Source organism: Rhinolophus ferrumequinum, chromosome 27 (assembly GCF_004115265.2).
Source record: "Rhinolophus ferrumequinum isolate MPI-CBG mRhiFer1 chromosome 27, mRhiFer1_v1.p, whole genome shotgun sequence".
In the NCBI taxonomy this organism is placed as follows: Eukaryota; Metazoa; Chordata; class Mammalia; order Chiroptera; family Rhinolophidae; genus Rhinolophus; species Rhinolophus ferrumequinum.
The window spans coordinates 3,209,598-3,223,520 of NC_046310.1; the positions used below are offsets into that span (position 1 = coordinate 3,209,598).

The 13,923-nt window shown below is 37.7% G+C and overlaps 1 protein-coding gene across 2 annotated transcripts in view; it reads left to right on the top strand.

Moving 5' to 3' along the window:
• The window catches only part of ASPM (assembly factor for spindle microtubules), a 41,652-nt gene that overhangs the window by 12,888 nt on the left and 14,841 nt on the right, over window positions 1–13,923 (top strand). The window contains exons 10-17 of one of the 2 annotated variants that reach the window (XM_033099711.1): window positions 251–426; window positions 2,520–2,665; window positions 2,750–2,835; window positions 3,267–3,488; window positions 4,401–4,608; window positions 4,707–4,852; window positions 4,956–5,084; window positions 8,621–8,815. In XM_033099711.1, the coding sequence (XP_032955602.1) occupies window positions 251–426; window positions 2,520–2,665; window positions 2,750–2,835; window positions 3,267–3,488; window positions 4,401–4,608; window positions 4,707–4,852; window positions 4,956–5,084; window positions 8,621–8,815 (1,308 nt within the window). The remainder of the gene's footprint in view (window positions 1–250; window positions 427–2,519; window positions 2,666–2,749; window positions 2,836–3,266; window positions 3,489–4,400; window positions 4,609–4,706; window positions 4,853–4,955; window positions 5,085–8,620; window positions 8,816–13,923) is intronic. The other variant, XM_033099712.1, reaches the window with a different exon arrangement.

Sequence of the window (13,923 nt, forward strand, 5' to 3'; positions counted from 1 at the left end):
CTCTTTTTGTATGTTAGCAAATTTATGCTAATTTTTAGAATATATTATTAATTATGAAAAAACTTTTAAAAGGTTTGAAATTGTAAATGTATGAGGTTTACATTACTACCATATGAGAGGAAACTAACTATCTTTTTATACTACTGTTAATTTCACTTTATTTCTATATGTACAGAATGATTTGAAGGATTTTTTTTTGTAGACAAATTATACTATTGGACTATAATACCTGCAACTTGTTTCTCCATAGGCTAGTAAAGAAATTCTTCTGGCTTTTTCACGAGACTTCCTAAGTGGTGAAGGTGACCTTTCCCGTCACCTTAGCTTATTGGGATTACCTGTTAACCATGTTCAGACACCATTTGATGAATTCAATTTTTCTGTTACAAATCTTGCTGTAGACTTGCAATGCGGGGTGCGTCTTGTGTAAGTATAAGAAATAGAATTGTTTTACTTAATAGAACAGACTAGAATTTTCTGGAAAACACTTTTCTGTATTTACACAATCTTTCTTGCCCTTTTGTATAATAAAATTAATTTAGGATTTAAAAAAAAATTGAAATAAACATCTGCATCATTTTTGGAAAAATGGTATTTATTTTAGGCCCAGAAACCCTGTCTCCTATCCACATTTTTGTTCCCTACTGGCATGTGACTAGGGTGTGTCAGTAGGAACTACTGATTATCTGGAATAGGAGTTGAGAAAAACAGGGAACTAATTAAAATATCAGACATTTCAATACCACTTTATGTCTGCAGTGGTTCCATGAGTACTACATCATTTGCTACCAGTGTTAGTAGTATTAACCTTGTTTTACACATGAGGAAAAGTAAGATGAAGACGGACAATGGCTTGTCCAAGTTTCATATTGTGGTACTGGGGTACGACTCAAGGTGTCTGGTATCAAATCATACGATGTTTCCTTAGTAACAAACTGGAAGCCTAAAATGGGCTTTGGTGTGAGTACAGTGAGTGTCCAGTTCCTGCTTCGGAAGGCGTGGCCTTCAGCATGGTACTCGGTTGGGCCTTTAGGATTTCTGGATTGGAGACATTCGTCTTTTTCCTAGGAAACTCTCTAGTTTGTTATGTTTAACATTTGTGACGAAGGAATCCCTAGATTTTTATGACTCTCCAGTTTTTCAAAAACACTATGCATGTCACTTGCTTCCTTCTAAATTAAGTTTCTGTGAATTTTCTTGTCTTTTCTGATTATATGTTCTCACAAACAAGGTAGGAGTGTTTTGAACTTTACTGTAGCTTTCTGTCACTTGAACAATTTTTATATATAGGCTACAGCACTTACTAAAAACGTTCATTTCATAAATCCAAGCCATCCCATCTATTTTCTGGCCAATAAGAATTCACGTTTTTAGGCTTTTCCCACTTTCCATGAGGAGCACTGAATGGTTGTGTGTTCGCTGCTGTTTTTCTCACAATGGAAGACATTTTTATGCTTTCACAGGAGTTACTGAGGACTTAGCAGTGTTGGATGTTGATGCTTTGTGGTTGTGTAGGAACTCTCCCTAGTTAAAAGATTCAGTCTTGCAAACCAAATTTCCATTGTCTGAAGTGTCCGTGAAATGGTCTTAGATCTTTGCAGTCCTTTGCGGGTCCCTGGGAATGGCTGACCCACCAATGCCGGAAGTGACGTCAGCGGAGATGACATCGGTGTGCAGCTGCACAGGCGCTTGGTGCCTGGAGACTGTGGAGGCCTGGAGTGGCCCGAGGCTGCTCTCTATCTCTAACCTTTAGAAATACAGGTCTATAAACAGTTCTGCCTAACTTCAGCTCTATTCAATAATCAGTTGGGGTCTGCTTTTTCTGTGGGTTGCCGATTATTGTCTAGTAAATAAAACACTTGTGACCTAGATGTTATTAGGGGCTTGGATTTCAGCTGTGGTGTATACGTCTTTGTAATATAGGCACTCAAGTAATTCTATAGTAATCTGGTATAGATTTAGGAGAGTGGATTTGGAAACTGAGGAAACGGGGTTTTCCTTCTGATCTTAGTTCTGTCTATACCAGCTATTAATATAATGACCAGGGGTGACTGACTTAACTCCTCTGGGCTTTGGATTCTTCATCAGCAACATATGTGATGATAATACCTGCTCTGTTGGGGGATTTGCCCCGAGGACGAAAATAAGAAAAGGATGTACTTGCTTATGTGAAGGATGCAGTAGGCCCTCAATAAACATCCTGTTGCCTTTTCTTTTAACGCCCTTTCTGTATAGAACCCTGTTATTTTGTTCATGTGTGTTTTTGTGTGTGTATGTCTCATGTTTCTTTCTTATATTTGTTCATTGACCTCAGCCCCCAGGCTTAAAATGAGAAATAACTCTATTTGCTGACTATGGAACAACAAGGTTTTGATAGAGTGTTTTGGAGTCATTCTAACCTAAAACTCTTTAAGTTGGGGGGATTTCTGTGGGTGATAACTGTATTTAAATGAAGTCCATTTTTCTTACATGTTTTTAATATAACAATCTCATCTGAAAACCACTTTACTGTTTGTTAGGCGAGCCATGGAACTCCTCACACAGAACTGGGATCTCTCAAAGAGACTCAGAATTCCCGCCATAAGCCGTCTGCAGAAGGTACACAATGTCGACCTTGTCCTTCAGGTTCTGAAGTCACGAGGAATTCAGTTAAATGATGAGCATGGTGAGAGCTGAGCCACGCTTTCTCTTGTCGGTGACATCATTTAAGTACCTGTATTGTGCTGAAGGGCTGTCTTTTCATTTGCAGGAAGTCCCATCCTGTCGAAGGACATTGTGGATAGGCACAGAGAAAAAACTCTCGCATTGCTTTGGAAAATAGCATTCGCTTTCCAGGTATTCTATATACATTTGGTACATTTGCACTTTTTATCCGTTTGTCAAATCAAGACTAACACTTGTAACTACTACTTACTAGACCTTATTCTGTCCCAGGAACTGTGATAATTGCTTTCTATGTATTCCAGTTTAATCTTCACCACACTCCTATGAGGTAGGTGTTACCACCACCTCACAGATGAAGAAACTGAAACTAAAGGTCACATCGCTGATAGGAAGTGGAGATGAGATTGGAACCAAGCTGGTGTGACCTTAAATCCCATCGACCTAACACTACACATTCCATCATGTCTGTGTAGACTCGTTTTCTTTAAAAAAAAAAAAAAGAAGCAGAGACTTGAACTTCTGTGGGTTAAAAATAATATATGAAAAGGAATGTTAACCATTTAAAGGACAAAATTATTTATCTTTTTTTATATCTGTTTCAGGTGGATATTTCTCTTAATTTAGATCAGTTAAAGGAGGAAATTGACTTTTTAAAACTCACATGGAGTATGAAGAAAACAATGTCTGCACTCTCATGCCCCTCTGATACTGTTCTCAATAAGATAAAAGACAGACGGTTGAGTAATCCCTTTGAACAATATAGCGAAAGCATAAAGCTATTGATGGATTGGGTAAATGCCGTTTGTGCCTTCTATAATAAAAAAGTAAGTTTCTTCGTTTTTGTTTTAGCCCGGTATCTTTAAATATGTTTTGGTTGAAGTCAATTAAACTTAATGCATAACATTTTTTTTGCATTTTTAAAAATAATTTAGTATATATGTACACACACACATATAAAATCTCTCCAAACTTTTCATCCAGTGAGTGAGGGCATTATCATATACCATGTTATCTAATCTAAGATGTCACCAGTTGAATAAATCATGACTCTTTTATGAATCACTGAGAAAGAAAAAAATGCCCTAGTTGGGGGTGTTAATAGGAGACCCTTGCATAGAACTGGGGCACCAAAGGATCACAGCCTTATAATAAAGGTAAATGCAAATAAATCCACAACCAGAAAGGAACAATAGATAGCCTTACCACTAGGTAGAGGGAAGAGGAAAAACATCTAAGCTGAGTATTTTATAATCACTTGTGAGATTGATGCTGTATTTCTACATGAAGTACACCTTCAAGTGTAAATAGTTGAAAATGAGTTGTCCTGACACATGAATAAAATATCTGGTAAGGAGAATAAAACATGAAAAATGATATAGAGTACATGTAACTAAATATGGTAAACTTATACCCTGAACAAGTATCTTTAGTAAAAAAATGGTCAGATATATGGATGACCCTCCATGTTTTAATGAAGTAGCAGAGAGCGACTGAGGGCTCTAGGGAGAATGTGCTCTAGGCCTTTCTCTCGACTTTTGGTGTTGGTGGCAGTCGTTGGCGTGCCTGGCCAATAGACATAAGTACTCTGGCCTCTGCCCTCCTGTGCCATTCTCTCTGTGCCTGTCTCCGTGTCTCTCCTTTTGTTATCAGGACACCACTTATTGTATTAGGAACCCACCCTACTCCTGGATGAGCTCATCTTAATTCATTAAATCTGCAATGGTCTTTCCAATCAGGTGGAGAATTTCACAGTGTCTTTCTCAGATGGCCGTGTGTTGTGTTACCTGATTCACCACTATCATCCATGCTACGTGCCTTTTGACTCCATATGTCAGCGTACTACTCACACCGTGGAATGTGCACAGACGGGGTCAGTGGTGCTCAATTCATCCTCGGAGTCTGATGAGAGTTGTCTGGATGTGTCTCTCAAAGCACTTGATCACGGTCAGTCCCTTTTGGTTAAGTAACATTTCATACTTTTTTTTTTTTTTTTTTTGCCATGTCTGATTTTTGACCAGAGCAGTCTATTCTGTCTTGTATAGTAGAAAATACGTCAGAACTATCCAAAGAACTCCTAGAAAACGAAAAGAAGAATTTTCAGTTGGTTAGGTCTGCGGTCCGAGACCTTGGTGGGATACCTGCTATGATTCATCATTCAGATATGTCAAATACAATTCCAGACGAAAAGGTAAGTAAGAATTTGTTCACTAACACCTGAATAATAAGTGCAAAGGTTCCAAAGGTGACAGGAAGTTGACTATTCTGTTTCCATCTTTTATGTTTTCTCCTAGGTGGTTATTACCTATCTGTCATTTCTTTGTGCAAGGCTTTTGGATCTCCGCAGAGAAACACGAGCTGCTCGACTCATCCAGACAACCTGGAGAAAGTTCAAACTAAAAGCAGATCTAAAACGCCATCAGGTACTCCTAAAAAAGGCAAACATTAGGATGCAAGTGGTAGTTCCTAAGATGCCACTTGATTGATTCTTGATATGGTTTTTACATTTTACTAATGTTTGAAATTATTGAGGAGATTTTGATAATCACGTGTGCTTTGAGCCGAGGATGGATATTTCCTCCTAACTCCCGATGTTTCCTTCATTGGACATGTCTTCCCGTCTCTAGCCACCCTTTCACTTCGTGTGCTCTAGGCTAAGTGGAATAGCTTATCCACTTTGTAAACTTGGGAAAAATAAACTGGAGGTGCCTGACTCAGCTCTTCCCTCCTTCCTCTTGGAACCTAACGTGCCTCCGGGGAACAGGAGTTTTCCTTTAATTTTTCACGCTGTGCTCTGAAGGCTTGCGCTCAGCTGGTGCTGCCTGGACCTGGGTGTCAAGTGTCTGATTGTGCGGTTCAGTTAGCCGGCATTTTGTCTGCCGTGAAACTGCCTTCCAGTTGATGCTTTGTTGTTTTAAAGCAGTAGTTTAGTTTCTATTGTTTATTTCTCAGAATGTTTAGGACCTGGGCGCTGAGGTAGAGATGTTATTGTTTCCCTTTGTGGACCCAATAGTGTGAGAATTTGCATTAACATAAAATGAGTGTTTTCTTGAGTTCTGAGAACAGTGTCATTTTTAATAATCTGAGAAATAGTCTCCTTGATCAAGTTGAACAGGCTATTTTAATTCTTTTATCTCTATAAAACTTTGTTTATTTATTTATTTGGAGAAACCAAACCAAATGAAATAAGCAGCCACGCTTAATACGTTTTATCAGATATTTCAGAAATATGTTGTACCCGATATTCGTCCTCAGTTTTGAATTAATTACAGTGCATTTCTGATAAAGTTCTTAGTATCTGTACAAAACAGCTGCATTCTGGCCACTCTTAAACATACCGTGTATTCGCTCATCCTGTACCAGACTTGGAAAGAACGCTGATTGAAATAAGTGCCCTCACCCCACTCAGTCTTGGTAGGAAACAGGGAGAGACTCACGCAGCCACTCTTCTCTGTGGCCTCATATTCTCCAGCCTTCGTTCCCCTCTTCCTCTCAGACCTTCCTTCTTGCCCACATGTCTCTTGGAGGATAACTTTGTACTTCCGGAGGCTTTTAGGAGAATTGTTTTAGGAAAGTTTTCAGGCAAGACTCTCCTTTGGTCAGTCCTCAAGTTAATTCATTCTTTTTGTATGGCATTAAATGAGATTCAAAATTCTAAGAAACAGATATCAATCAGAATGTTTCATGTGGTTTTTTTTAATAATGAAATCTGCTTTGTTTCCTGCTCAAGATAGCCTATTATTAATCAGATATTAACTGCAGAGTTTTCTTGATTTGTTTTTTGTTTTGTTTTTTGTTTTTTTGGTGTGAGATCCTTTTCCTTATTCCCTTAGTTCAGGTAGTGGAAATTTCCCTTTTATGAAGACCACTGTTTCTCCTTTCTCCAGGTGCTCCTTTTGTTACAGAATTGTACTGTAGCACCCAGTTACTTCATTTGCTATTTGGATCGTTAAGCAGTAGGTTCCCTCTATATTCTAGTAGAAATACTAAGCTAGCAAGCATATGGACATTGCCCTGACGTAGCTACTCTTCAGGTTTTATAGTTTGCTTTCATGTTCCTGGTGTCAATCGCAGTAACTCTCCATTGAGAACAAAATGGCTCTGGTGGTGCCAAGGAAGCACTGGTCAACGGCCACCCATACCCGGTGAATGAAGCAGGGTCATCCAAGGGTCCCCTGGCATATTGCACCTCATAGTTCCTCCTGTCAGTGAGTAGACACAAACTCTAAAGCACAGAAAATTCTTGTATTTGGCTCATATACAGGCAAAATAAAAGTAAGCTGGTAACAGTGTAGGATTGGAAATGATGAGCTGCAGCCTGACTTGGAGGAGAGGCAGCGGCTGGGGCCTGGGGCCTGCCGTCATTGCTAGTTTCTGTAACATTGGCTTCTTTGGATTCATCTGCTTTCCATCTGGAGCTTCTCTAATGTCACATAAAATGGTTTCCTATTTACTTTGCTTGAGACTGAGATGACTTACAGACCGAGGTAAATTTTGGTTGACCTCAGCCTGCTGTATCTGAGAATGCTCCGGGCCCTTACAACTTTTGACTCAAATGCTACTTTTGAACTGCATCATATTTTTTTTAAGCCAATGGGGGGTGCTTTTATTTTCACCTGAATTTTTAAAAATTGTGCTAAAGAACACATTTATCATAAAATGTACCATCCTGTTTTTAAGTGTACTGTTCAGTAGCTTCACGGAGACCTGACACTATGTTATGTTAGATAGAGTTCCTCAGCCTAATTTTAGAATCTTCCAGTTTTTTCTCACTCAACTGAGTGAGCCACTGTATGGCCCACACGGTTCCTTTGTATTTGCTTCAGTCCACTGATTCCCTCTTTCCTTTGTCAGAATCTCAGTTTGATCCCTTCCCTAGTTGGCTGTGCTCCATGCTGTGTAGTTCCTGCCAGAGACACCAAGAATTGATTACAATTAAATGATAATTAGACTCTGTAGTTAGTCTGTGTACAGCCCACAAAGGGTCATCAGACATGCTCTAACTTGGTTCTTGCCACCAGAGGGAACAACTCGTATTCTAGTTTCCAGTTCAGGTGAACTGATGTAACCTAAATCTAGCCTTGAAGGGCATAGCAAAGTGATGACGAATATGAGGTCTGAAGCCACGCTGCATCCTGTGGTGGCCTGACAGTCTGTGCTGGACCGCCTGGTCCGGCCGGGTGCCTGGTGGTCACGAGAGTAGTTGGGGCCTGCTCACCTCTTCTTGTGGTCGAGGTCGATGAATTACTGTTCATGGAGTGTTTAGAATGGTGCCTGATTCCTGTAAGTATTGAGTAGATGTTATTACCCATCACGATTCATTATGAGAAGTAACAGGTAGAGAGATGCAGGATCCTGGCCTCTTCGGCCATGACTCTGTTGGGAGGCCCTGATGCTAGTCTCATACCTGCTATTCTCTTCTGTTCGCTTAAGCCTCTGTGCTTTGAAGCCACATGTGTATTCTGTGCAAAAGGGGTATTTTGCTTCTTCCTTATTGTGAATTTCTTTGTTCAAATTGTAACAAAGCAATACTACCTTATATTGTAAAGCATTTTATTTAGTTTAGCATTTTCCTTTTCTTTTATGTAATCCATCTCTTTTTTTAAAAGTTAAGCATGAATTCACTGGACCATAATCTGAGAAACACATCACATTTAAGTTGCCTTTTTATTGACTACTGAGGATCTGTGATGTATCAAACATGTCTGTGATCTTTATCTTAACGATGATATTTCCTAGGACTGTGTGTTTCATCATATCATTATATCTGCAAATCTACCTATCAGCCATTTCCACATGCCTGGAAGTATCTGTACGGCAAAGAGGGTTCTGGGTGTGTTTTATTTCTAGGATCAATTTGATTAATATTTAACAGATGATTTTCTTACAAATAATAATTTAGGGTCTTAAGTGATTAAGTGTTTCATTTATGTTTGATTTGTTTTGTTTTGTTTTTTAGGAGAGAGACAAAGCTGCAAGAATTATTCAATCAGCTGTGATCAATTTTCTAACTAAACAACGATTGAAAAAGAAGCTTAATGCAGCTTTGGTCATTCAGAAATATTGGCGAAGGCTCTTAGAACAGAGAAAACTATTAATGTTAAAAAAGGAAAACCTAGAAAAAGTTCAGAATAAGTCAGCATTACTTATTCAGGTATAGTATCGTGGAATTTTTGAATTTTAAGAGTTTTAATGACTCTTTAAGGAAGAAAGTAAAATACGATAAAGTTTTAAATTATTATATTTTAGGCTTCTGTATTTTATCTTGCACTTTAACAAATATTTCACACCTCCCACTACCTGTGAGACTCTGCTGTGTCAGCATAATGTTCAAACAGCTGGAAATGCCTGCCTTCCTCTGGGGGAGCAAGCAGTCCAGTTCTATCCTTTTTGCTGTTTTATTTTAGAGGTTTTCAGTCCTCTGCTCAGTGAGACATGCTGGCATGCTGTGCCATTCTACTTTGTACATCCATGTACCAAACCGAACTCTCTTTTGTCTTTACTACGAACCCTGGAAACTTCACTTCGGGGATAAATGTGCATGTTTCCTCTGCAGCCCACTTAGATGGCATGCAGTGGAAATATTGCTTATAATTAGCCTATAGAACGCCTGTGTTATTTTTCTATTTAGTTAAAAAAATGTTAACATATGTACTTTATATAGTAGACATACTTTTTACATCTCTGTTAGTTTTGATGTTAGATCCTATTTTAGTAGCATCAGAGAGGGGTACTATTTAAATTTGCACTGTGTAAATATCATTGAAGTGTCACCCCATAATTCTCTGTTTTATAAATTTGGAAATTTTTGCATCTGACTACTGCTACTAATTAATAAGGGACTCTGATAAAATAAATGATCTTTCTTTTTTTTTAAATTTTTTTAAATGTGAAATAATACACATAGAAAATTGCACAAAACAAATGTAGAACCTGACCTACTGGTTTTTCACAAAATACCCATGTAACCACCACCTAGGTCAACAAGTAGAATATTGGCAGCCTTTCAGAAGCCATTTCTCAGTCAATTAACTTTCCCACACCAGTCATGATCCTAATATATACTAATCATGCATTTTTCCCACATATTCCTTAAATTCTGTAATTTTGTCTTGCCTCTTTTTTGAGACTGGTTTTTTTTTTTTGCTCACCATAATGCCTTGAAACTCATCCCAGTTGTTGGCATGTCTCAGTAGTTTATTCCTTTGTATTGCTGAGTAGTATTCTATTGTATGGATGGACCACATTTTGATTATACGTTAATCTGTTGAAAGATATTTTTTATTCTCAGTTTTAGATAATTTCATTTCATTAGGGTAAATATCTAGGAGTGGGATTGCTATGTCATTTGCTAAGTGTATGTCTAACTTTGTAAGATACAATCCAACTATTTTCTAGTGTGGCTGTTCCGTTTTGCTTTCCCACTCCCAATGTGTCAGAGTCGTAATTGCTCCACCTCCTAGCCAACACTGTGTTGTCTTGTTTCTCAGCCATTTTGATAGGTGTGAAGTGGTGGCTCATGTTGGTTTAATTTACATTTCCCTAATGGCTAATGATGTATCTGTTTTCAGATGCTTGCTTGCCTTCCAGATATCTTCTTTGGTGAAGTATCTGTTGAAATCTTCTGCCCATTTTTATTGAGTTGCTTATCTTACTGATCTTTGAGAGTTGTTTCTATATTCTGGATACAAGTCTTTTGTCAGTGATTCACATCTATTTTCTCCCAGTCTGTAGGCCTTTTACAGAAGAAGTTTGCCCATTCCTGATCTTGGTGAATGTTTTGTGTACTTAAAAGAATGTGTATTCTGTTATTGTTGGATGGAGTGTTCTATAAACGTCAGTTAGATCCATGTGGTTGATGGTTCTTTTATAGCCTTACTGAGTTTCTGTTTATTCTTTTACTAAGAGAGCGGTGTTGAAGTATCCAGCTGTAACTGTGGGCATGTCTTTCTTCTTTCAGTTCTATCTCCATGTATTTTGAAGCTCTGTTGTTAGGTTCATACACAGCTGGGATTATTATGTCTTCTTGGTAAGGTAAATGTTCTATCATTCTGGAATGTTCCTTTTTATCCCTTGTAATTTGTTTTGCTCCGAAGCCTACTTTGCTTGCTAGTAACATAACCACTTCAGCTTTCACTTGATTATCATTTGCAGGGCATATTTTTATCCTATTTTTTAATTAACTACTTATATTATTAAATATGAAGTCTAGACAGTATATAGTTTTTATATTTTGAAAATCTGTCTTTTAATTGGTGCTTTACGTCATTTATATATCAGGTATTAATTGATATGTTTGGATTTAGGTCTATCATTTTATTGTTTATTTTCTTAATATTCACTTTTTTTCCCTTCATTTTCTCTTTTGCCATTTGTCTTTTCAATTATTTGAACACTTATTAGTTTTACATTTTAGTTTATTTTGTTTCTGACTATATCCCTTTGTTGAGGTATTTTTTTTTTTTTAGTAGTTCTAGGGGTTACAGTATCCATAGCTTTTAATCTACTTAGAATCAATATTTTATCACTTGAACTGGAATATAGAAAACTTATCACTCTCTAGGTCCCTTTGGGCCCCTCTGTGCTTTCATATTGTAGTGGTCTTATTACATCTACATACAGTTAAAACATCAGGCAGTGTTATAATTTTTGTCTTCAATCCTAATAAATATTTTAAACAACTCATGAAGATAATTATTAATGCAGACATTTATCATTTCTGTTGCTTTACTTTCTTTTTTTTTATTACACTACATTTTTTTGCAATTTATGAACCAACACTGATACATTATTATTAATTAAATCCATAGTTTACACTAGGGTTCACTGTGTTGTATAGTGTTTGACAAAAGTCTTGCTCTTAAAATCCTCTGGGCTCCACCTATTCATTACTTACCCCTCCCCAGCAACCATTGATTCTCTTACGTCTCTATAGTTCTGCTTTTTCCAGAATGTCATATAGTTTGAATTCATCAGTATGTAGCCTTTTCAGATTGGCTTCTCTCTTAGCAATGTAAATTTAAGATTTTTGTACATCTTTTCCTGGCTTGATAACTCATTTCTTTTTCATCACTGAATAACATTCCATTGTTTGAATGTACTGTTTTTTTCATCCACCTATTTGAAGGATATTTTGGTTGCTTCTTATTTTGGACAATTATGAGTAAAGGTGCTCTAAACATTTGTGTGCAGGTTTTCTGTAGATGTAAGTTTTCAACTTCTTTTGGTAGGTACCTAGGAGTGCGATTGCTTGACTGTGTAATAAAATTATGTTTCTGTTTGTAAGAAACTGCAAACTGCCTTCCAAAGTGGCTGTACCATTTGCATTCCCACCAGCAATGAATGAGAGTTCCAGTTGCTCCACTTCCTGGCCAGTATTTGGTGTTGTCAGTGTTTTAGATTTTTGCCATTCTAATAGGTGTGTATTGGCATCACGTTGTGGCTTCACTTTGTAGTTGTCTAATGCCACATGATGTTGAGCATCTTTGTATATGTTTATTTACCTTGTGTCTATCTCCTTTGGTAGGAGTTCGGATCTTTTGCCCATATTTTAATTCTTACTGCCTATTTTCTGATTTCTTATCATTGAGTTTTAAGGGTTCTTTGTATATTTGGATACAAATCCTTTATCAGATATGTATTTTGCAAATATTTTTTTCTAGCCTGTGGTTTATCTTTTTGTTGTGTTAAGTCTTTCCAGAGCAGAATTTTTTTAATTTTAATGAAGCCCAGCATCAATGTTTTTCTTTCATGGATTTATACTTTTGGTGTTATTTCTGAAAAGCCATTGCCAAATCCAAAGTCACTTAGGTATTCTACTGTTATCTCCTAGAAGTCTTATAGTTTTACATTTTACATTTAGATCTGTTATCCACTTTAGTTAAGTTTTGTGAAAGATAAAGTGTCAATGTTTAGATTCATTTTTTTTTTTTAATATGGATGTCTACTTGTTCCAGCACCATTTGGGAAAAAACAAAAAAACAAAAAAACTATTCTTTATCCATTCAATTGTTAATGATCTATTAACTGGGTTGTGGGTCTATTTCTCGGCTTTCTCTTCTGTTCCGATGATCTGTTTGTCTATTATTTTGCGAATACCACACTGTCTCCATTCACTGTAGCTTTATAGTAAGTTTTGAAGTCTTCCAACTTTGTTTTTCATCAATATTGTATTTGCTATTTTAGGTATTTTGTCTCTCCATATAAACATTAGCATTCGTTTGCTGGTAATCCACCTAGTTGGGTTTATACCACAAGTTCTGATCAACCTTCAGTGGGTACGGTTTCAATGTCAGTTCCATTTTCAAAGCCTTTACAGTAATAATTGTATCAGTTCCATGTGTGTATCACCCACTGGCCAGTCTGGAGTCCAGGTGGTGGTCTGTCTCTTAATTCAATTCTCAAAGTCTAGTCTGCTATTAGATCTACGCAGCTTCTTGGTGACCCCAGGAATTCATAAACAACATAAAGGGATTGCTTTTCTGAGCTGTCCCTTCTCTTTAATCGTCCTGGTACTCTCCTGTTCCTTAGGGCTGCCCTGTTTGGTCCTCTGGCCAGAAAGCTCAAGCTTTAGTTATGCTGGAGTTCCCTGTTCTTTCTAAAGCCATTTTGCATAAGTAAGCTTAACTTTACTTGGATAAATGTTTTAGTTACTTACACATGTCTTCAGAGTAAGAGAAGTAATGTGGTGTGCACATCATTTCTTGTCAGTTTGAAGGGTAGGAACAAAACCAAAGTCGATACATAGTGGAGGGATAAGGCCATATCTATTGGGAAAAAACCTAGAACGTCAGCAGGGTGTACATGTGTTTTCCCTACCTGCCCTCACCTGTGGATCGGGGTGTGTGGGCCAAGCACAAGATGCGTGCAGAACAGGTAGAGCTATCAAGAGGGTGGTGCCAGCCTCTGTAGTGCTTCCCTCTTATGTAAGGGATGTTGAGATGCAGCAGGGAGTTTTCCCCAGGGCCCTTTCCAATCTTATCAGTATTTGGATGGAGTGTTTTAGCCAAAGGAATGGTTTTATTGCTAGAAGAACATCCAGAGTTTGATGACCAGTAACCGGGGGCCATTTAGATACCCGCAACCAGAGTCAGCTTGAGACTTTGTGGCTTTCTGTTGAGTTGGCATATTGCTGGGTTAACTGAGGAGTTAGGGAGTGGGGTGGTGTGGGAAGGAAACAGTCTGGTTGATTTATCACTTCTCAAGTCTTTCCAGAATTCTGCTTTTTAACCATGTACCTGTAATTCCTAAATTTGGGAAAAG